The 23,681-nt window shown below is 38.4% G+C and overlaps 1 protein-coding gene across 1 annotated transcript in view; it reads right to left on the bottom strand.

Moving 5' to 3' along the window:
* The window catches only part of USH2A (usherin), a 568,735-nt gene that overhangs the window by 439,924 nt on the left and 105,130 nt on the right, over positions 1 to 23,681 (bottom strand). Inside the window, exons 13-17 of the mRNA XM_077811946.1 lie at positions 17,416 to 17,599; positions 10,175 to 10,338; positions 6,393 to 6,551; positions 4,265 to 4,759; positions 1,675 to 1,947 (exon numbers count right to left, since the gene is read on the bottom strand). Of these exons, the coding sequence (XP_077668072.1) occupies positions 1,675 to 1,947; positions 4,265 to 4,759; positions 6,393 to 6,551; positions 10,175 to 10,338; positions 17,416 to 17,599 (1,275 nt within the window). The remainder of the gene's footprint in view (positions 1 to 1,674; positions 1,948 to 4,264; positions 4,760 to 6,392; positions 6,552 to 10,174; positions 10,339 to 17,415; positions 17,600 to 23,681) is intronic.

Raw genomic sequence — 23,681 nt, 5'->3', positions numbered from 1 at the left:
GGTGTTACAACGCCAGCTGTTGTGTGCAGAGTACTTTTGAAAATCTGGTCCCTATTTAGGTGCTTGGCCCTTATTTAGTGCATGAGAGCTGAGCACTTTTAAAAATCTAGCCCCACTTGTGAGTGTTGAGTTCTTGAAAATGTGGACCTGAGCTTTTTTTAAAAAACTAGGTGTAAATGCAAGCTAAGGCCCTGATTCAGGATATAATTTAAGCAAGTATTTAAAGTTAGGCTCATGCTTAAGCATCTTTCCTGAATAAGGACTTAAATGATATTCATTGCATCCACATTTATTTCTTCCCCCAAAATTGCAAGTGCTACAGAGTCTGAGTTTGTTGACCTTTGTCAAGGTTCCTTCCCCACTCTGAACGCTACGGTACAGATGTGGGGACCTGCATGAAAAACCTCCTAAGCTTATCTTTACCAGCTTATAGACAGACAGAGACCCTTTGTTTCTCTCCCTCCTCCCAGCTTTTGAAAGTATCTTGTCTCCTCATTGGTCATTTTGGTCAGGTGCCAGCGAGGTTATCCTAGCTTCTTAACCCTTGACAGGTGAGAGGAGCTTTCCCCTGGCCAGGAGGGATTTCAAAAGGGTTTACCCTCTCTATCTATATGCTGTTTCTGCCGGGGATAGACAAGGAATGGAGTCTTAGAACTTTTAGTAAGTAATCTAGCTAGGTATGTGTTAGATTATGATTTCTTTAAATGGCTGAGAAAAGAATTGTGCTGAATAGAATAACTATTTCTGTGTATCTTTTTTGTAACTTAAGGTTTTGCCTAGAGGGGTTCTCTATGTTTTGAATCTAATTACCCTGTAAGGTATCTACCATCCTGATTTTACAGAGGTGATTTTTTTACTTCTATTTACTTCTATTTCTATTAAAAGTCTTCTTGTAAGAAAACTGAATGCTTTTTCATTGTTCTCAGATCCAAGGGGTTTGGGCCTGTGGTCACCTATGCAAATTGGTGAGGCTTTTTATCCAACGTTTCCCAGGAAAGGGGGGGGGGGTGCAAGTGTTGGGAGGATTGTTCATTGTTCTTAAGATCCAAGGGTCTGTGTCTGTAATCACCTAGGCAAATTGGTGAAGCTTTTTACCAAACCTTGTCCAGGAAGTGGGGTGCAAGGTTTTGGGAAGTATTTTGGGGGGGAAAGACGTTTCCAAACAGCTCTTCCCCAGTAACCAGTATTTGTTTGGTGGTGGTAGCGGCCAATCCAAGGACAAAGGGTGGAATATTTTGTACCTTGGGGAAGTTTTGACCGAAGCTGGTAAAGATAAGCTTAGGAGGTTTTTCATGCAGGTCCCCACATCTGTACCCTAGCGTTCAGAGTGGGGAAGAAACCTTGACAACCTTCAAGGCTCACCTCAAGCCCTACCTATTCTCCCAGGTTTTCAGAAAAAAAAGGGGGTTAATGAGGGTTTGCTTGAAGAAGGTACACACATTGATGGGGAAAACTAGGTAAAATCAGAAAACCAAACTTAAGAGTAATAAGATTTTGTTATCATATGACCTTAGAAGTTTGTTGCAGTGTAATTGTGATTTTTTCTTCCATAGTCATTTTACTCATGTTAAATTCCTAGAATTTAGCTCTATATGGTTATTTACTTAACATAAAAGCTCTTTTTAAAATACATTCTAGGTTTTAAAAAATAAGTTAATATGAACTAATACTTACCTCCTTCTCCAGTTCTTCCTGATATCCAGTCTGAAAATATACTACCAGCCATGTTTACGGCTAAAACACAAAACTCATACTCTGTGAATGGCTCAAGAGCAGTAATTGTGGTGCTGGTCTGAGGTGGCATTAATGCGTTTTCATTAGCAGACTCCATAATTGGCTGAGGACTGAGCCATCCACTGCTTTGGAAGATGCGACTTTCAGGAGGAATACGAGTTCCATCTGATTGTAATGCTCCTCTCATATAGATTTCATACCTTATGATTATACCTAGAGATAACAGTGAGTAAACAATAGTAATGTGTTGCAAATTGTTATTCAGCATCCAATTAAAATATCAACACAAAATATTTAAAAAACTAATAATCTAGCAACCGAGCCCATAGAAAATATAATGCATGCAAAGGTGTAATTTTAATTGCTATAGAAGTTCACTTAGCTAGGGGTATTTTTCCCCCTAATTTGTTGTTATTCTTTGTTGTGGTTGTTATTTGATTAAACATTTGGTCTTACAACCCACATAATTTTTGCACTTGAAAAAAATCTTAGGTTGAACTGTTATAATTTGATTGGTTATGCTTTTTCTCTGAGGACAGATGAAAGGTTGTTCTAGAGAGTTCCTACACGGATATCATAGTACTATAGCATATTATTATTTTCAAAGGAACAAGTGTTTGTGCAATGGACAGATCATTATTTAAGTGGCAGCAATGGTCAGTGCCTTTAAAATAAGATGATGTGATGGGAGACTGTTTTTTGTCAATTTTCCATCAAAGGGAATCTATAACTAAGTGGCAAGATCTCAATGGTCAGGAAACAGCAGCTGGACTTAGGTACAGCACATTAGTTAAGTGCATGCCTAATTTTGAGCGCACAAGTAAGCCCATTAACCTCACATGCTTCAAGCACCTTGCTGAACTGAGGCCTGAGAGAGCAGAAAAAATTAAATATTTAATGGGAGACATCTGAGAGACCAGGAACATCAGCACAGCCAGAACTTAATAAGCATCACAGTGGATAATATCTGGAGCCAAATTTATGGACTTAAAGGAACCGAATAACCGTAACTGGCGGTTTGTGCATGAGGGAGGGTGGGGAGAAGAGACGGGACGACAACTTGTCCCTTTGTTTTTTTGGCAGACAGAAAGATCTGAACAGGCACCAAAGGAAATAAAATAGCATTCTTCACAGCTGCCTAGTCTTGCAAGTACATGTAAATTATGGTAATTTTAAGCTACAGACAATTAAATTACATTGGGACCTTCTTATTTTCTGTTTCATTCTTAGAGAAGAGTCACACTATCTAGTATTAAGTTAAATTAAAAAATGCATACATAGCAATTGTTACCTTCCCCAATATAAAATATCTTTGAATTTTAAAAAATACTAAGCATATGACATTAGCATTGAAAAATTGTTCCTGCTATGCATATCCCTAACACGGCTGTGCTCTACCAGAGGCACAGTTACCAGCAGCCTCTGTGGGCCAAAAAATAGTGTGGACCAAAAAATAGTGAGCTATCTATACTATACCAGACTGGGGGTCTTACCACTCATTTGCTCGAACACTGAGTTTTCTGACAAACAAAATGAAGTGCTTCTTCCATCAGCAGTTGATGGGAGAAGTGAGAATGGAATCCAGGAGCTGACATTGATTGCATCAACTACCATAGGCTTACAGATCAGGGAGTGACAACCACCAGATATAACTATGAGGCACATACAGTAAGGATCAAGAGGCTAGTATTGACATGAGCGAACACTGCAGTGCCTATAGTCGTAATAATTACAGCCCTAAGCATACAGAAACATTCTGGTGTAGGCTAATTTCCTGACTCTAGCTAAATTAGAAAGAAAAGGTTTTCACAGAAAGTGGGAACTGAGACCTGTGTACCACTTTTGTGTACACAAATGCTCTTTCCTGAAGTATCTGTGAGGTTTGCCATGCAAACATTACCAGTGTGATTTACAAGAGTCCCACAAAAATTTGGCCCATGGACTGCAAGATAAAATGGTAAACAGCAGAATGGAGTGCATCACAGTGTCTTCCTTACAAAAGCTGGTGCTTCCACATACACAAACTAAAACCAAGTCAGGCTCATAACATTTGAACATTATCAAATCTGTAACAAAGTTAGCTTAATAACAGAATGAGCTGCCATATATGCCTCATGGTTTAAAAAACAGATTCTCTCCATTCTCTTAGTTTGTTAATCTTTTTACTTACTGATCTAGTAGACACAGCAACGGTCACTGCATCTGTGTGAACTAATTGATGAGAAAAAAATGGATTTTACAGTAAACCTTTAATTGTAAACATTGTTCTTGTTGAGGCAGATGTCACTAAGTGGTAAATCCTGGTCCCATTGCAGTCACTTAGAATTTTGCACTCCAATGGAATCAAGACTTGACCCTAAGAGACCACACAATAGTATCAGACAACAGATAATATTAAGGGATAGTTTAACTGATTTTTTTGTTCAATGTTTATGTCCCACTGACCTGGAAAACATGAACAGATTTAGATAAAATACTGCTTTTCAATGGCTGAGTCTCAGTTTAAGAGATTAAACGTATTAAGACTTACCATTTGGTTTTGTAGGTGGAGACCATTTTAGGGTGAGCTCTGTAGCGCTGATGTTTTGTATCACAGGAGAGCATTGCCCTTCCGGAGGGGCCTGTGCAGTAATTATTGTCACTGGCAGGCTCTGCAAACAGCCTCCACTGGTACATGCTTGAACACCAAAAATGTACTTTGTAAACGGAACCAGATTCTGAATAGTTGTAAAGGTTTCTAAACCTTCATACTGGCCACAAGGCTGAAGATCAACTGAATAAGCACACGTCAAAACATATTTTTCTATAGGCCCAGAGTCATTTGATGAGGTTGTCCAGTTAAAGGAAATGGTGTGTGGGCCAACAGGAGAAATTATATTTAAATGTAGGTTTCCTCTAGGTGTCCCTGATTTTGTTCTGTACATCACTGTTGCACTCCTTGTAGAACCATGAACATTGCTGACCTTGAGGTAATAGGAATAGAATGTATAAGGGAACAAAGTGGTGTCACTGAAGTTCTGAGTTCCTAAAACAAACATAAGAAGAAAATTATGTTCCACATGTCAAACATCTAGAAACCAGTCTTGAATTTGTTGCTTTTTATGAAAGTTTTGAAAGGCCACAGTATCCACATCGGAAAAGATTAAGTATTAAATGCAGTATAAATTAAAATCCAATACTTGGCTAATTGTAGGTATAAATCAAAGTTTCTATTCCAAAAATTTAAAATATTTTGTTATCAAGAAGTCTTCTCAACCCCAGGGTATCAGAGGAGTGGGAGAAAGGGGAAAGAGAAAAGTCGAGGTCTAAGAATAGGATTTTTATTCATGCATGTTTCATCTGCATTCTGATGATGCTAGTTTCCTGTTTTCATTTTGTCTGGAAGAAAAAACAAAACAAGAAAGAGTCTTTCCCTTCCCCTTTATATTTCTACATGGTTAAGTCCAATGAACTATGATTTAGAATCTTAAATAGATTTTGGTATTATTCCATATTTTATAGCAAGCATTCTGTTTTATCTTTAAGATGGAGAGTGTTCCCAGCTTCCAACAGCAAAGCTAGTAGAGAGCTTAAAAAAAAAATCACTCAATGAGGTACTCTGCAATCCTACCAGCCAAATCATCAGGCCAAGTAAGAAGACTATTGTTAATTTTCCTTGAAAAGTTCAATGCTTCCACAACTGTAATTTCAAACTCTCATTTAGTAATAAGATCTGTATTCACTCAGTTGCACTTAAGTGGCATTTCCTGTGTGTACTATAGATGCCCCTCCGACACACAGACACACACACACTAAGAATAAAGTAATAAACATCAGAATATTATTAGAATACAAATTTCTGACAGCATTAACAAATTGTTCGTACTGCTGAAATGCCATGCAGATGATTTTCACATCATTAATTAGAGTGAGTGCCAGGAAATGTCAGAAATGTAATTTTTTTAACCAAATAGAAAATAATGGTTTTGTTAAATAGGAGTATATCAATGTCTGATTATCCAAGTAGTGAATATTTAGGGTTTTTAAAGCAGCTCCTTAAATATATCAGTGTAATCATGAAATAGTGTCTTCATCTTGCACTCTGTTCTTAAACAGATTATATGGTATGATATTATGAACCTGAACAAAATATATTGACTTTACTTGTGAAAGGATTCAACTTAATTTCTAAGTTTTCGCTTTTTGCTAGGAAATGAAGCAAATGAAAATCTATCATATGATTCCTCACCTTTGTGGTCATTTCTATTTCTCTCACCACATTCATCGAGTCCCGTAACATACTTTCACCTTTGATTCACTGTGTTCAGCTGTATTACATAGTGTCTACATGTAAGGTACACAATGTAACCAAGTATGATAAGTACTTAAACATAATATATCAGAATTAAAAATAATGAGGGACTATACATGGCTCAAGCATTTTTAACAGGCCTCAGATTAGGCACTGAACAACTGAGGCACTCAAATTCAATAACCATTTTTGAAAATTTAAACAGATGTTTCTTTCCAAAGAAATCTAGCAATGTGGAACCTTAGCCAACTAGTAGGAAAAACTGAATACTGAAAAACCTTATAGAACTAATGACAGGAACCTGAGATAACAACTGGAAAAAAGATAATATATTATGTCAAACACTGCTGTCTTCATTAATACTCACTATAAGGATAGTGGTCTTCTGTTGTATAAATTTCAGTCTCATCTCTATACAGTCTGTAAGTAAGCCAGTTGGAATTTGGAGAATCAGGGGGGTTCCATGAAAGATAGATAACAGAAGAATTTAGAATTTCTCCTCTGGGTGGAGGTTGCTGGGACGGAGCTAAGGATAATTTTTAAAAAAGAACATTTTTAAAACAGAGCTCATCAATAAACATACAAATAAACAGAAGTGAAATCTTTAGGATAAAGGTTATTCTGACACAAAAAACAATGTCATGTGGACATATGGTCAATAGAACATTAATAAACAAAGTTAATGCATCAGAACTACTCTGCAACAGAACTTTTTATATAACTACATAACACAAAATTTTGTACATCAAAGCAGCAGCCTAAATACATTTAGAAAAACCACAAAAGTTAAACAACAGTGTTACCATAGTTTTTTAAAAGCTCCTTTTTATTTGTTTCTTTTGTTTTTAGGAAATTATCAAGAGATGGATTGTATTTCTCTGTGCACATTATTAATTTAAAGTTTGCAATCTAATCATCTGTTGCATTTTCAGAAGGTTCGTTTCCATTCAGTTTAACTCAATGGCCACATAACTTCATCTAACGAAGCAGAAGAGAAAAATATTACCTCTGTCTATCATAAGGTTGCAAGAGACCAATCCTGAGGCCATTGGGCTTGATTCTGATCTCCCTTAAACAAGTTTTACACCAATATTAACTACATAAACTTAAACAGATTTACTCCTGAGTTACACCAGTATCAACAAACAGAGGCCTGAGGGGTGCAAGACAAGGCCCAGTATGTTCTAGTTACCATCCTCTTTACAGCACAAGTAAATTATCAGATTACAGTTTATTAGAGGATAGCCCATTATCTCAGTGCAAGGCATATTTAGGTCTTGGTCTATTATCAAAGAGCAAAATTCCCTCTGTTTTCTTTCTGTGATCCAAATGAATGACCACGGTTCTTTCTGAGTGATGGTGGTGGTGGGGTTGCTCAGTAAAATATACGTAAATATTCTTAAATGAATTTTTAACATTTTTTATAAAATAGATATAATATATAAGCCAGAACACATAAGGCCAATCTCCTAAGTAGGCACTACCCCTTCCCCTGCTTTCCAGTACAAGGGGGGAGTGTGTTTGCTGCTTTTCTGCACCTAGCCAACTTTGGGGACTAATATCTATAAGGAAAGCTCCATGAATCTAGGACCATTCTGGGTGTGGAGGTTAAACATCTTCCCTATTCTATGGGCCAAAGAGCACGCTGTGGGAACCACATCACAATTCAAAACCTGTGGCGTTTCATGGACGTTTGTTCTCTAGTTGTGTCATCATCATATATAGAAGTTTGCTGAATATGTCTAATTCTCTCTCTCTCTCCAAAATATATATATATCTGCTTCGCCAAACCAGTTTGTGTTTTTTATATGAGGACTTGGCTTCCACAAATAAGACTTGTGAAGAATGATGGCACCATGAATAGCACAAGAGTCCTCAACACACAACTAAAACATGAGCTAACTGCAGAAATATCATAGAACATATTGTTAGTGTTCCTCGGGTAGGTGGAAATTGTAAAAATCCGCATCTTTTTCTTAGAAGGGGTATCCTGCTTTGGCACTATTCTAGCTTTTAGATCCAACAAGGATTAGAGGGAGAGATTGTCAAGAGCACCTAAAGAGTTTAGGAGCAGGAGTCCAATTGAAAGTCAGAAGGACTTGCACTCCCAAATCGTTGAAAGTTTCCCCCACAATGTAGCTATATTGTTAACTTATCAAGACATGCACCATCCAACTGAGTAATCACATGAATTTATTAGGTTAATTTGGATTCTCTCTTGTTCTGGTTTGTTACTCTTATTTGTTGTAGCCTGTGTTATAGTTAGACTATAAGCTCTTTGGGGGAGGAACATGCTTTTCTGTTGTTGTTCATTGGTTGGTTTCATTTGACTTGGGGCGGAGGGACAGAATGAAGCAGCTGGCATACTTTAGGCCCCAAAATATAAAATAAGTCTCCCTCCAGTAGAATGTTATTTGGACACTGGTAGTGCCTTACGTTTGTTTCTGCTAACGCAGATTTATGTGGGTGGTGCACTTACTAATATGATAGCTCTCAGTAAAATGCTAAATTACAATGAGGCATAATCACAAATGATGTACCACTTAAAATACAGAATTCCCGTTTTGGTACATTCATCGCACTGGAAGTACTGAACATCTGGACACATCATTTTTATATGGTTCTGATTGATGAGTGTGAATTCATTGTCTTGCCACAGATCCCTAGATTTGCACAAGACTGAGCAGATATAGAGTAGCATTTACAAAGCTAGGCATTAATCTAGAGGGGCAAAGCCGCAAAACTGGTGACAACAATTAGAAACTACTGGCAAGAATACCTGAAAGGAGAAGATTACAACTCCTACATAATTTATGTCCTGAAAAAGACTCCAGTTACTATTCAGAATGCTGTACAAGTTTTCCCATGTTTTCTAATTGAAATCTATATTAATCTATGTCATTTAAAATTTTATAGCAGAATTGCCATTGACCTTTATAAAATGTATACAGTGATATAAATTAGCTGATCAGTTAAAGATGAAAAGCACCATAAAAATGCTAAGTATTATTATAAATTCAAATGAAGCTCTATACACTTAAAAGTGAAATTCCAAAACCAAATCAAACTATCAGGACAATGGAGAAGAACTATGTGTTCTAGAGATGGGTCTAAACCAAAACCCTGAATCTGAATACTTTCAAATTTGAGAAATTCGTGTCTGGAAATAAATACATCTTTCCGGTTCAGACCTATTTATAGTACTGTATATGTTCTTCAATGATATACTGTTTAAACTTAACTTGATATAGGACCCAAACACAAACTGCGAACAAAGTGAAAGTTTTTTGTGTTTGTGAGTGCCCTTTGCATGTGTGCATACACACACAAAATCTACCACACAGATACAATGGTGTTGAACATGATGTAAATGCCTAGACAAACTAGATAAACAGATACGTTGCAGAAGCAATGTGCCAAAACACATAGCCATGTGAGGCGTCTAAGTCCCCATTTTCAAAAGTGTTTTAAGAGCCTAAATCACTTAAGAGTTTTTGAAAATTTTAATCCTTTTCTACACTAGACCTCTTTCTTAAAATTTCCCAGTAGTGCAGCTTGACCATTGGTATCAATAATACAATTGTTACTATAGCCAAGCACCCAATGTATGCCAGCATAGAGATAAGCCACAGAAAAACAAAATTTTAAAGTATCATTTTGACTAATTAGGAATCATATAAAGGCTGATGCCTTGCCATCCCTGTACTTCAGACTCATTGCAGTTGCCGCAGCGCAGGTGCTCAGTAGCAATGTGTTTCTTTTCAATGTCTCACTCAGTTGACAGCATAGCTTTAGCCCTCTACACAAATCAGTTTGATGACCTTTCATGATGTTTTACATTGTCTCCCACAGCGATGGATGAAGGTCCCATGAGGTGGCAAGCTAAGTTTCACTATGAGCCTGATCCTGAAGCCAATGGGGGCTGTGGGTGCTCAGCCACTTGAGTTCAAGCTCTGTGTGTGGTACAAAGCTCTATGAAGTACTCTAACTAAATCTTTCCAGAAGGATATCCTAAGATAGCTATAAAGAAGAAGAAAAATAGGATCTTGAAATGTGGGGAAAAAAACCCACTTTTAGTATTACAGAACTAATTTAACACTAAAAGCCATTAATTTGAAAGACATGCTTTTAAGACCAACATCCACTTACTTTTACTGCAGCCAAATAGGTTGTGGACGTCCAAATTACTAGCATTGGGAACACAGTTGTCACATTTCAAGCCAGTTACAAATTGTTTACAAACACATTGTCCAGTAACAGGATGACAAGTCCCATTAATGACTCCTGAAGGATGACAATTACAAAGCTGACATCTATAAACAAAAACAAACCGAGAAAGTAATCAAAGCACATTAACACTTCAGTTAGACGCAGTAGGGTTTTATTTAGTGGCTTCTTTTGTCTTACATAATTCAGAATTATAATTAAACAGCTTAGTGGACAGAGGTGCAGTAAAAAAATGTTAATACTTGAATTTATTTAAAAAAATAAAATGCAGCTTAAAAATTTGCAAGTTATCTATTTCATACAGTTTTAATAAATACTCAAAATAAGCATTTGAAATCTGAGCACTAGATGAAATTTATTCTAAGTAGGATAAAGAAAATGTTTTAGATTTAAAAACGTTAATATAGAATTGATCCGTACACAGAGTGCATAACAGTATTGATTAATAAACCTATTATTGGTCCAATCATATAACCCTTATTCACACAAAATATTCCTTACTCACAAAAATAGTGCAACGGAAGTCAATATATTTATTTGGCCTGCTTTATGTATGAGAGAGATCTTCAGGATATATTCAAATCCTGAACAATCTAAGCTTTCATCAAAGAAAAAAGTTTCTTGCCCACAGAGGCAATAGATAGGGATGCAAATGCAGAATAAATAAAAGAGGAAAGATCCAAAGACTGGGAAGAAGGAGAAAAACAGAAAGGAGGATAGAGTAAGAAGAGAAAGGTGAGAAATGCCACTGGTCATAATGGGGAGCACATTTTCCCCTGTCATAAATATAAAGGGAAGGGTAAACCCCTTTGAAATCCCTCCTGGCCAGGGGAAAGCTCCTCTCACCTGTAAAGGGTTAAGAAGCTAAAGGTAACCTCGCTGGCACCTGACCAAAATGACCAATGAGGAGACAAGATACTTTCAAAAGCTGGGAGGAGGGAGAGAAACAAAAGGTCTGTGTGTCTATCTATATGCTGGTTTCTGCTGGGGATAGACCAGGAATGGAGTCTTAGAACTTTTAGTAAGTAATCTAGCTATGTATGTGTTAGATTATGATTTCTTTAAATGGCTGAGAAAAGAATTGTGCTGAATAGAATAACTATTTCTGTCTGTGTATCTTTTTTGTAACTTAAGGTTTTGCCTAGAGGGGTTCTCTATGTTTTTTAATCTAATTACCCTGTAAGATATCTACCATCCTGATTTTACAGGGGGGATTTCTTTATTTCTATTTACTTCTATTTTTATTAAAAGTCTTCTTGTAAGAAACTGAATGCTTTTTCATTGTTCTCAGATCCAAGGGTTTGGGTCTGTGGTCACCTATGCAAATTGGTGAGGCTTTTTAGCCAACGTTTCCCAGGAAAGGGGGGGTGCAAGTGTTGGGAGGATTGTTCATTGTTCTTAAGATCCAAGGGTCTGGGTCTGTAATCACCTAGGCAAATTGGTGAGGCTTTTTACCAAACCTTGTCGAGGAAGTGGGGTGCAAGGTTTTGGGAAGTATTTTGGGGGGAAAGACGCGTCCAAACAGCTCTTCCCCAGTAACCAGTATTAGTTTGGTGGTGGTAGCGGCCAATCCAAGGACAACGGGTGGAATATTTTGTACCTTGGGGAAGTTTTGACCTAAGCTGGTAAAGATAAGCTTAGGAGGTTTTTCATGCAGGTCCCCACATCTGTACCCTAGAGTTCAGAGTGGGGGAGGAACCTTGACATCCCCACTATGTGATACTGAAAATAACAATAAGGTACTTAAATAAATGATAATAATTAAAAGTTTAACTACTACACAAAGGTCCACATACTAACCTTCATCCTTTGTGCAAACCTCTCATTGGCATCAGTGAAATATCCTCAGTGGATTGAGATATTTGATCTTAAATCTATATGCTGGCTCATGGACCACAGTTAAAAATGGAATTTGTTCCTCTCCACAGTATATGTTTGAAAACCCCACCAAACAAGGGTTTTTGTAACTGATATATATTTTTCCCCAGTGCTACTGAATTATATCATCGCTACAAATTCAGCTAAAAATATAAGGTGTGTGATTCACAATAATGGACTTATCCACATAACAGACAATGGTTTGTCTTTGAGTGAACAACCTACATCCCATTGCCAATTCTCTGAGTCATGCCACCCACCTCAGCGCAGAGTTTAATAGCAGCAAATAAACCACAATTAACTTTTCTGCTCTAATTTTCGAATCTCACATTTGTACCTCAATGGACGGAACAAATATTTAAAAAACCATGGCCAAATCCCTGGCTGTAATTCATTACCATACAGTACAAATCAGGAAGGGGAGCCACAAAAGTATTGTAAACTTAGTTTGCACTCACCTAAACCTGAGCTGGCTGTGCAATGGTCCTGTCCTCTGGCATAAATGAGAGCAGCCTGAAGGCAGCTCTAAATTACACCAGGTGCCAACAGTCACAAGAGGACAATTAAATAACAGTCAGGGACTTGAAGGATATATGGAAGATTCAGTTATGTTTCCTTTGTTCTGGTAGGACACCTATGCTAGCCTGGGAAGGTTTCCTACACTTAGGCTGATCCTCCTGTGACTGGTTACACTTGCTCTGTGGCCAGATCTCACTGGTGGTGCAAGATAAATTGAATGCATCATATTCAAGATTCTGCCCCGTATTTCCACTTCACTTTTCTTTATTCCCTCTCTCAGACACACCTGTACATCAAATAATGCTGAGTTCATCTACGCTTTAGGATGATAAAAGCAAAGGGAAACAAACCAACTTTTTTCACATTGGAGTACTAAGATCCAGGTCAATAATCAGTGAAATAGACATTAAATGTGACAGATTTTTAAACAACTTTAAGAGAACTATTCACATACATTTTTTGCCCATCACAGAGCTCTGTTTATTAGAGTTCTTTTACTCCACTGCAACTCTTGCTGTGTGATCTCCTGAGTAATCATTCAACACCCTTAAAAAGGCTGATAAAAGCTAAAGCTGCAAAATAAGCTGCAAATTTGTTTTATGGACTAATATCCCTTTGGGAATAAATAAAATACATTCTCTCCTGGAAGCCACTATACTATAGTTTGCTTTCTTTTATAGTCAGGAGAAAAGGGCAATTTTTTCAACAACTGTATTAAGTCCTTTCATCTGTAGACAGTGTATCCAAAATCCCCCTTCAAATAGAGGTTTTGTTTAGACTATTTAAATGTCATGACTGAAGAAAATGGTTTAGTTAGAGATAAAAAAGAAGATAGTGTATTGATAGGCAAATAATTCTATTTTATTATTTCATAATTTCATTACATGCTGCTATTTAGTGCGTATAGTTTCTGGGGAGTTTTAATGCAAGTGTCTCAGTACATAAATAATGAGAGACTTCTCTCAGTACTACTGTATATTACTGGACCTCTCATGAATAAGGGTCCCCTGAGTATTTCAGTTTTCATTATCATTCACTCATGAAACAATCAAATTAGTTTTAGATACACTATATTTACAGTGCCTTACAGTTGTCTCGGGGGGAGGAGGGTGTTTTTTGCATTAAGTACTTATTTTGTCTTCTAGCCAACATATAGAAATATCTGTCTTCATCTTTATTAACATAAGTCCCGATCCTGCAAACACTAATGTATGAGTTGTCCTGTTGACTTCAGTGGGACTACTCACATGTGTTTCCAGGATCACAGTCTTCATTAGTATCCTAAATAGTGAAATCAATACATTTTATTATTTTAAAAGTTTACCGTACATTTGTGAAGTCAATATTTTTATGCCACTAAGGACTTTTATGGTAAATAAACAAACATTCCTTGAAACTTTCTAGCCATACAAGCAATATTTTCAACATTCTTGAGGACTGTTAATAAAATAAATTAGAAGCTTATTTTATTTTTTTTAAACGCTACCTTCCCAAGACATTTTAAATCAAACATATTTCACATTTATTAAAACAGAATTACACATAATCAAAGAAAAAAGACTTAAAACATGGAAAGAGAAATACCAAGCCAAGATGAATTGCAATATTGATTTTGCAAAGATAAATGGTTTTTGTAATATTAATATAGAGAAACCTTTATTACATTGACTCTCTAGGTGCAGTTAGAGCCTCTCCAGCAATCTGTTTAAAATCTTAATTTTTCATCCTTATGGGAAAACCTCACTTGCTAAGTGGATTTCATAAACAGTAATCTGTCAAGAGATATATATAGATAAACAATTTGTAATGTTCATTGACCAGTTCATTATAGTAAACAATACAGAAGTAAGGCTTATCTAATCTCTACCAATGTTCATGACCATTAGGGGTTCTGTTTGATCACTGTAAAATCCTGGAGCCTAAAATTCCTCCCATCCTGCAGGGAATTTTTGACTTGGCAAGCTGAATTCCACTGAATAATACTCCATGTTCCTGCAGGGCTGGTGGAATTTTAAGGCCTCATGACTCTGCCTCTGAATATCACAGAATAGCAACAGAAGTCAACACAGCTCTGACATTTAGATTATGGGCAGCTAGTATTCTTTGCTTGATTGGTTTTGTAATCCCAAAATTGCTAGAAAGGGACAGATAATGCTTAAATCAGTGTGGAATTTGCAAAAAATGGTAAATCTCTCCTTTTTACCAGAAGTCTTAAAATTTGCAAAAACTGAATGAAAACAGATAGGCAAATACAGCTACAGATGATCACTTTTAATAGAGAAATCCTTCTGAAGAGGAGGAGGAACATTTTCCAACATACAGTGGAACCATCATGGAACTACTACACAGGAGGATCCAGATCTCCCAGGCAGTACAAAGCCAAGCACTATGCCAGCTCTCTCCATAGGCCTATTCAGGGATTATGGGAGTCCCGGGGAGTATACTGACGCATAGCTGATAGGTCCACAAACTCTTTTGGTCTACTGGCCTCAAGTGTAGCTGGGTGCACAGCAGCAGCCACAGACTTTCTGTAGCTGTTCTGTTGCCTGGATCTAAGCTTGGTATGGGAGAATTCTGTACTTCCTTTCTCTGCGTTCCCCATATAAAGCCTGGTTACTTTGGCTCTACACATGGGGGACAGGGAGATGCTCCCTGTGAAGACGTGTGTGTGAAGTAATAGGAGGGGAAGTGAAGGGAAGTACTGAGACTTGGGGTTAGGGGGAACCAACCAGCTCCAGGTTTGGAAAGAGGGTCCCTGAGTTTCCAACCTGCTCCCAGTCCATTCCAGCTTCACTAGGTCCCACTCTTTGCCCCACCCATCCCCCCTGGGGCATGCAGGAGTTTAAACAGAGGTGGAGCCCCCACAATATTTCCATTACAAGGGTGCTAGCCCCCCAGTCCTCCTGGTTCCACTACCCCTGCACAAAGGACAAGGGTTCCACGATAAATTACTAAAAAGTCCAATGCTGGAATTCTTTGTTGTGAGGTTAAATGGAGGCCTTGTGGGCATAAGAGTAAGAAAAATCTTAAATGGATTTCTAATAAAGTCAGATAACAAATGCTTGCATCAATGGGAGATTAAATCCATATTCCTGACCATGAGGAATTGTCTAACCCTGTCACTGTTACCAACAGAACTGTATAATTATAAATAGCCAAGAGGATATTACCAAACATGATCAAGGCACACAAATATTACCATGAGGAGTGTGGTATCAGAACCTGAGGAGAACAGAACAGAAGCCTATCCATTGATGGCGCAAGTCAACAGCGCACATTGTCTTTTGCCTAACATATAATTGATTGACAATTTATGGAAGCAAAAAAAGAGAGGTGCAATGTTAAAGCTCAGTCTGGATTCAAATCCCACTGTTATAACAAAGCACCTATCTTTAGGATAGCAGTAACCAAAACTCTGGGATCCAGACATTCTCAAACTAAGTTCTTTTGGATATGGATTCAGACATTAATTCGGTGGTTTGAGCCCATCTCTAGTGTACGGAAGGCATTGCTTACCAGACAGAAATTGTGAACCTTTTCACATCCTGTTTGGAACTCAAAGTCAAATCCTATTTCAAACTAAAGAACAAGGAAGATGAATTTAGAAGGAAACTTAATATTACATTATTTTTATCCCTTACCATCCAGAGTGACAGGAAGTGAAACAGAAAATCCCCCTTCTTACAGATTCCAAGACGGCCATTAACAGATGACCCACAACACTAAAAAAATCCCCTGCCTAATGATGACAATAATATAAAAGTTAAAGTCAAAAAATCTACAATGTCAAGTACACTCAGGAAGACACACGTCACATTCTAGGGTCAGCATATATTTATTCCCTTTTTACTCAAGGCTAGTATGGGGGTGTCATATCACTTTCATTTAAGTCTATTTTTAAAAAATTATAAATATTAAATGTAGCAAAATACTTTACAAGCATATGGTCTGCAAGAAAATGTGATAATATGAGTGCCTGTGAAATCTTATTGGACAACATGTAAAAAGGAAATTGAGATTGTGGGGATTAGACAAGCAAGAGAAGAAGCTGCAAGAGAAAGAGAGAGCAATAGACAGAATAATAATACATCACCTACTGATGTACCTCAGACATTCAAGGAAGTATATTCACACTATTTTAGTGTACATAAAGGCTCTAGGATACTTTAGATACAAAATTTTCCCTGTACTACAAAATTAGGGTGCTGACAGAGAGAATTCACTCCTCTAGGACTACAGATTTTGGAAATGGAAAAGTCTGACATTAGATGAATCCATTCTCTGCAAATTTTACATTGTCTGTTATTGTTAATAGAAAATATGGGGGCATCAAATTTTTCCTACCATTCTCCGGTGAAATTTCATTTTCACAGAAATTTTCCCACCACTGTTAATTATTGATAAGAACAGCGTGTAATTTTTTCCCAAATACCACCAAAAATACCTTAATAATTGATTATTTCAGATACAGAATAACGGTAATAAGACAATCCTCAAACCATTATAAACACGAGACATAGCATATAAGCTTTTAATTATGCTTCCACTGAAGTCAATGGCAAAACTTCCATTGTCTTCAGTGGGTGTAGGAATGGGTCCTATGCAAATCTGGACATGTGTATAAATTTCAGTGGAAGACTGTTTTGAATAGACAGCCTTTTTTATTGTTACAAAAAATTTTAAAGTTAGTTGGTGTGAGGAAATATAAAGAAGAAATTTGAAATGAACTGCATTTATAAAAACAGGCAAACAAAACAAATACTTACCTCCCTGAATCAGAGTCAAATCCAAAATAACGTTCTCTGCAGCGGTCACATCTCTGTCCAGTTACTGAAGCATCTTGGCAAACACATTGGCCAGTTAGACTATTACAGACCTGATTCACTGAACCAGTTATGTGGCATAAACAAGGCAAGCAGCCAGAAGCACGATATGGAGGTATGTAAAAACCTAGCAAAGACAAATTGGTGAACAAATACACATTTTAACAAACGTGCAGAAAAAGCAATGCAAACAGAAGAATATCATCAGTCATATTTAGCAATTGAATAAGATACCCGTCATCACGTAACAAACCTAGTACATATACATACCCCAACACCTACAAATCTATGCAGTCATTTTGTGGAGCAGGGTGTCTAAGCCCATTCAATGGCATTTTCTGAAGCTGTTATCTATTCTCTGCTTGCCAATTCTGATTTTCTACTCTGAACCCCGCAAATCTTCTTAGGCAGAGCAGGAGAAAAAACAGGACAACAATGCCACAGGTATCAGGCAGTGGGGGAAGCAAAGATCTCACCGCAGGGGAGGCACTAATGAATGCAACACAGGCTGCAGGAACATGCACATAATGGCATGCAAGATCCTCTAGAGCTGCGGTTCTAGTCCAGGATCCTGTCTCTGATAATACCAGTACCAGTCACTTCCAAAGGAAATGCAAGAAACTGATATGTCCTCATTGGAGAAATTTTTTTTCTAAAATCTTCTAGGTAAGTGGTTGGTTTATGCCCCAAAACATGCCTCAAAACCATCCTGTCTAACATTGTGTGGTCAATGTTCCTATTATCCATATAAATATCGAAATCTTTTTTTTTTTTAACCTCTACTAACCTCTGCCCTTTGTGGCAATGACTGCACCTTTAAGCAGGGGGTATTTGGCTGGCTGGCTGAATGAAGGGAAAAGTGCTTTTTGGCTGGGGGGAGTGGAAGAGGAAAACTGCTGCAAAAAAGGCCTGGGTGCAGTTGGGATTTTTTTGCCTTCCCCACAGCGAGTTCAGGAAGGGCTTTGTTCATGCATGACATGAAGGGCAACAGGCTATGTCGCAGGGTGGATGTCCATAGGAAAGTTATACCGTGACCAGATAAATGGCTTGGAAAAGGACTTAAAAAGGTGTTTGTTAAAGGAACGAACAGGGTGGGTGGTGGGCGGCTGGGAACTCCTATGATTGGTACGGCAGGGAGCCAACCCCTCCATTCTTAACCCTTCTACAAGGGGGGGGGTGTGGATGGCAAGGTCCCGGCAATGGATTTGCTGGAGGGACCTGGATGGAAAAAGACAGGGAGATGGTGGAAATCCCCCGGGGTAATTATGGAATAAACAGGGGGTTACCTGCACTGTTCACTTTTATCTGCCAGGTAGTCCCAGACATCGAATAATAAAGTTGTGGCCTGATTAAACGCATATTAAATGTCTCCTGTCCTTCTTTCGGTATAGTCAGACAATGAGTTCAACAGGTTGATTAGTTTTTGTGTAAAATGTTTTCTTTTCTCTATTTTAAAATGGTTGAATCACAGAATCACAGAATCACAGAATATCAGGGTTGGAAGGGACCCCTGAAGGTCATCTAGTACAACCCCCTGCTCGAAGCAGGACCAATTCCCAGTTAAATCATCCCAGCCAGGGCTTTGTCAAGCCTGACCTTAAAAACCTCTAAGGAAGGAGATTCTACCACCTCCCTAGGTAACGCATTCCAGTGTTTCACCACCCTCTTAGTGAAAAAGTTTTTCCTAATATCCAATCTAAACCTCCCCCACTGCAACTTGAGACCATTACTCCTCGTTCTGTCATCTGCTACCATTGAGAACAGTCTAGAGCCATCCTCTTTGGAACCCCCTTTCAGGTAGTTGAAAGCAGCTATCAAATCCCCTCTCATTCTTCTCTTCTGCAGGCTAAACAACCCCAGCTCCCTCAGCCTCTCCTCATAAGTCATGTGTTCTAGACCCCTAATCATTTTTGTTGCCCTTCGCTGGACTCTCTCCAATTTATCCACATCCTTCTTGTAGTGTGGGGCCCAAAACTGGACACAGTACTCCAGATGAGGCCTCACCAATGTCGAATAGAGGGGAACGATCACGTCCCTCGATCTGCTCGCTATGCCCCTACTTATACATCCCAAAATGCCATTGGCCTTCTTGGCAACAAGGGCACACTGCTGACTCATATCCAGCTTCTCGTCCACTGTCACCCTTAGGTCCTTTTCCGCAGAACTGCTGCCTAGCCATTCGGTCCCTAGTCTGTAGCGGTGCATTGGATTCTTCCGTCCTAAGTGCAGGACCCTGCACTTATCTTTATTGAACCTCATCAGATTTCTTTTGGCCCAATCCTCCAATTTGTCTAGGTCCTTCTGTATCCTATCCCTCCCCTCCAGCGTATCTACCACTCCTCCCAGTTTAGTATCATCCGCAAATTTGCCGAGAGTGCAATCCACACCATCCTCCAGATCATTTATGAAGATATTGAACAAAACCGGCCCCAGGACCGACCCTTGGGGCACTCCACTTGATACCGGCTGCCAACTAGACATGGAGCCATTGATCACTACCCGTTGAGCCCGACAATCTAGTCAGCTTTCTACCCACCCTATAGTGCATTCATCCAGCCCATACTTCCTTAACTTGCTGAGAAGAATACTGTGGGAGACCGTGTCAAAAGCTTTGCTAAAGTCAAGAAACAATACATCCACTGCTTTCCCTTCATCCACAGAACCAGTAATCTCATCACAAAAGGCGATTAGATTAGTCAGGCATGACCTTCCCTTGATGAATCCATGCTGGCTGTTCCTGATCACTTTCCTCTCATGCAAGTGCTTCAGGATTGATTCTTTGAGGACCTGCTCCATGATTTTTCCAGGGACTGAGGTGAGGCTGACTGGCCTGTAGTTCCCAGGATCCTCCTTCTTCCCTTTTTTAAAGATTGGCACTACATTAGCCTTTTTCCAGTCATCCGGGACTTCCCCGGTTCGCCATGAGTTTTCAAAGATAATGGCCAATGGCTCTGCAATCACAGCCGCCAATTCCTTCAGCACTCTCGGATGCAACTCGTCCGGCCCCATGGACTTGTGCACGTCCAGCTTTTCTAAATAGTCCCTAACCACCTCTATCTCCACAGAGGGCTGGCCATCTCTTCCCCATTTTGTGATGCCCAGCGCAGCTTTCAGTTTTGTCCTCCATCCCCTTGTTCTTATATTATGGAAAAGGATATACAGAAGCATCCGGTTGACCCTCACTTCCTCACTCATTATGTGGTATACCTCTACCATGTCCTCTTATCAATATCTCCTTATATGAAAGTCTATCCAGATCTTAATCATTTTCATCACCCACCTCTGAATCTCATTCCTACTAAATCTTTTTGACATGGACCAGAGCTGAATACTGAACTCAAGTAAAGTAGTACCACACATGTAGTAGTAGGATTTTATGTTTGTATTTTATATAAATTAGAATAAAAAATAAAGAATAATGTAGCATGTATTAAATGTATTGGTGTACAACTTAAACATATCCTGCCAACCACCCTTTTTGAATAGCAGAAAGGAATGGCCTAATGGGCCATTGGTAGAGATGCATCAGCCAGAATCTGTGTCTGAGCTGATTTCAAGGCAGTGACAGACCTTTTGGGGTCACCACTTTGTTGTAGGTTTAGCATTTTAAAATAAGTAAAAGAAAGCAATTATTGTTTTTCTCTTGCATTGCAATTTGATGTTCCTGTTCAAATGTTCTGTGTAAATCAGTTCTGTTTTGTGTGTGAATGAGGAATGTGTGTGTTAGAAAACAAGTGTAAAGGCCATTACCGGACTAAATGTTCTAGGGAGGAACCGAGGACGGACGCAAGAGTGCCAGAAGATTACAACATGCCCCCTGTTAATATGTCAAAAAAGGGCAAATTAACAACTCTAAAAATAAGACAGGCACCTATCAACAGGGACAAGATAGCTGTGATCAAAATCAGCACGGGGTAACTCCCTAAAAAAATTAAGAAAAAAAAACAAAATTAAAAAATTAAAAAAATAAAAATTAAAAAAAACAAGCACTCATCAAACAACAATTAATTACAGCATGACAGTGCAAAACTCATTGGTCCCAATTAAAAACAAATCACTATATAAAGAGGGTGCCTTGCCATGAAACTTTGGGTTCATCCTGCCAAGACTTCCCCAGAGCATCGTGTTACAACCGACAGAACCCTGCTCCTACCTACCCATGATCAACCTAGCTGGCCACTAGATTGATCCGGACTGGTAACTATAACATCGACTGGCGGGGGGGGGGGGGGAGAGAGAGAGAGAGTGTGTGTGTGTGTGTGTGTGTGTGTGTGTATCTCTTCAATAAACGTGGCGAATTGCCTTTTCCCCAAAAAACATCCTGTGTGCTTCTTATAAGCATAACATTTATTTCCTCTCTCATTACTTGTACATGCTAACATTATTTTAGCAGGGGGTGGGTTGCCTCACTGTGCATTTAGCAGAGGTTCACTTTTAAGTTTCCCTGGCCTTTTTCCCAGAGTGACAATAGTTAATTTAGAATCTAGTAGTGTGTATGAGTAGTTCGAATTATTTCTTCCAGTATGCATTACCTGGCACTTGTCAACAATGAATTTCATTTATTGTGCTGCCCATTCTCCTTCCTGGAGTTCTTGTCTAGTCCTGACATATCTACGTTAATTGTATGTCACCGCACTGTTTACCCCTCGCCCCAAACATTAATAAATATATTAAATAAAGCCACTTCTAATATAATGATGCCACCTAACCCTTATATAACACTTTTCATCCATACATCTCAAAGTGCTTTACAAAAATAGAATATTTGGGTGGGAGGGGGCATCCCTCTGTCAACATTTTTCTATTATTCCTTATGGTATGACTCACAATGACTGAGAAGAATTTTCCCCTCTCTCATACACTCTTGCAGCATTCTCATAGGCCTCTTAGTCACTTTTCCTCCCTGATTATATAAAGTTCAGTAAGCTTCTCTTTTTAAGTCATGTTCTTCAGTTGCTGAATCTTTTTTAGTTGTCCATGAACTCTCCATCTAACTTTCTGATGTCCTGTTCTATAATGAAGGGCCCAAAATTGCATTGTAATGTGCTATCTAACCAAGGCATTATTTCCTTTGTCTTACAAGCGATACCTTTATATATACACCCCCAGGGTGGAATTGTCTTTCTTTGCAGCAGTGTTGTGTTGTAAGTTCATATCCAAATAGCAAAAGAACTAAACAAATTGAAAACATTAGAATTTTACTGCTCAAGTCTTTGTTCAAGTTTAGCTTCTGGTCCTCAGTGACATAAATCTCAAATGGACAGTCAAGTGATATCAGTCTCCAGTTAACACACATTCGCATCATAAAACAACCATACTGTTGGCACTTTATTCCAGAGAGGCCCAGAACTGAGCCATCACAGAGACTGAATATCTTGAAGTTATTAGTGAGGCAGCATGTATTATCTCATCTGCAGTTGCATGTACAGTATAGTATCTGTCCTGTACATAAATAGAGGAGGCCATTTCCCAGCAATGTCACTCTTGAGCACAATGAACAACTCAACTGCAAGAGTATACCTGGAAGATAGGAAACAAGTTTAACCCTAGACCTCATGCAAAAGGTCAGACCATCTCGGCAGGTATCTAATATATAATCTGCTGAGAGAGTACTAAACATTAATATTAGGCAGACCTTAGTGCAATCTAGAAAAAGACAGACCCTTATCCACTAGTGAATTAGCATAATATTTACAAGTAACAAAGGACAGCAACAGATACACGGGTAAGTCTAAAGTATTATAATGAATCTCAACTGAGCTGACTTGCTCATTGGAAGCATTTGCTCATCTTTTATTATAACTGTTACAGCAACAAACTCTATAGTTAAGGTTACCAGTTTAGGGCCCGATCCTAAATCCTGAAGTCAATAAAGCTATGCCAATTTAGAGCAGGTAAGGATCTGGCACTATATCTCTGTTAGTAATCATTTATAAACTTTTTATCATGGTGATACTACAAAGTTCCTCAAAAGCATCAGATTTTTAAAAAAAGTATTTTAGAAACAAGAATATAAATATAGGAGGTGGGGGAATGGAAGAAAAAAACTGATTCATAAACAGGACTATTTGAAAAAGTTTTTTTTTTTTCTGAATATACACAGTAAGGTCTAAATCTTCATAAATGACTTTCAGTTTTGGGTGCCTCTGTTTCTGAATACCCAATTAGAGACAGGTTGGGGAGGCTGATCTTAAGAAAGTGGTCAGTGC

Source organism: Eretmochelys imbricata, chromosome 3, assembly GCF_965152235.1.
Source record: "Eretmochelys imbricata isolate rEreImb1 chromosome 3, rEreImb1.hap1, whole genome shotgun sequence".
Taxonomy (NCBI): Eukaryota; Metazoa; Chordata; order Testudines; family Cheloniidae; genus Eretmochelys; species Eretmochelys imbricata.
This window is presented reverse-complemented; position numbering and strand designations above follow the sequence as displayed.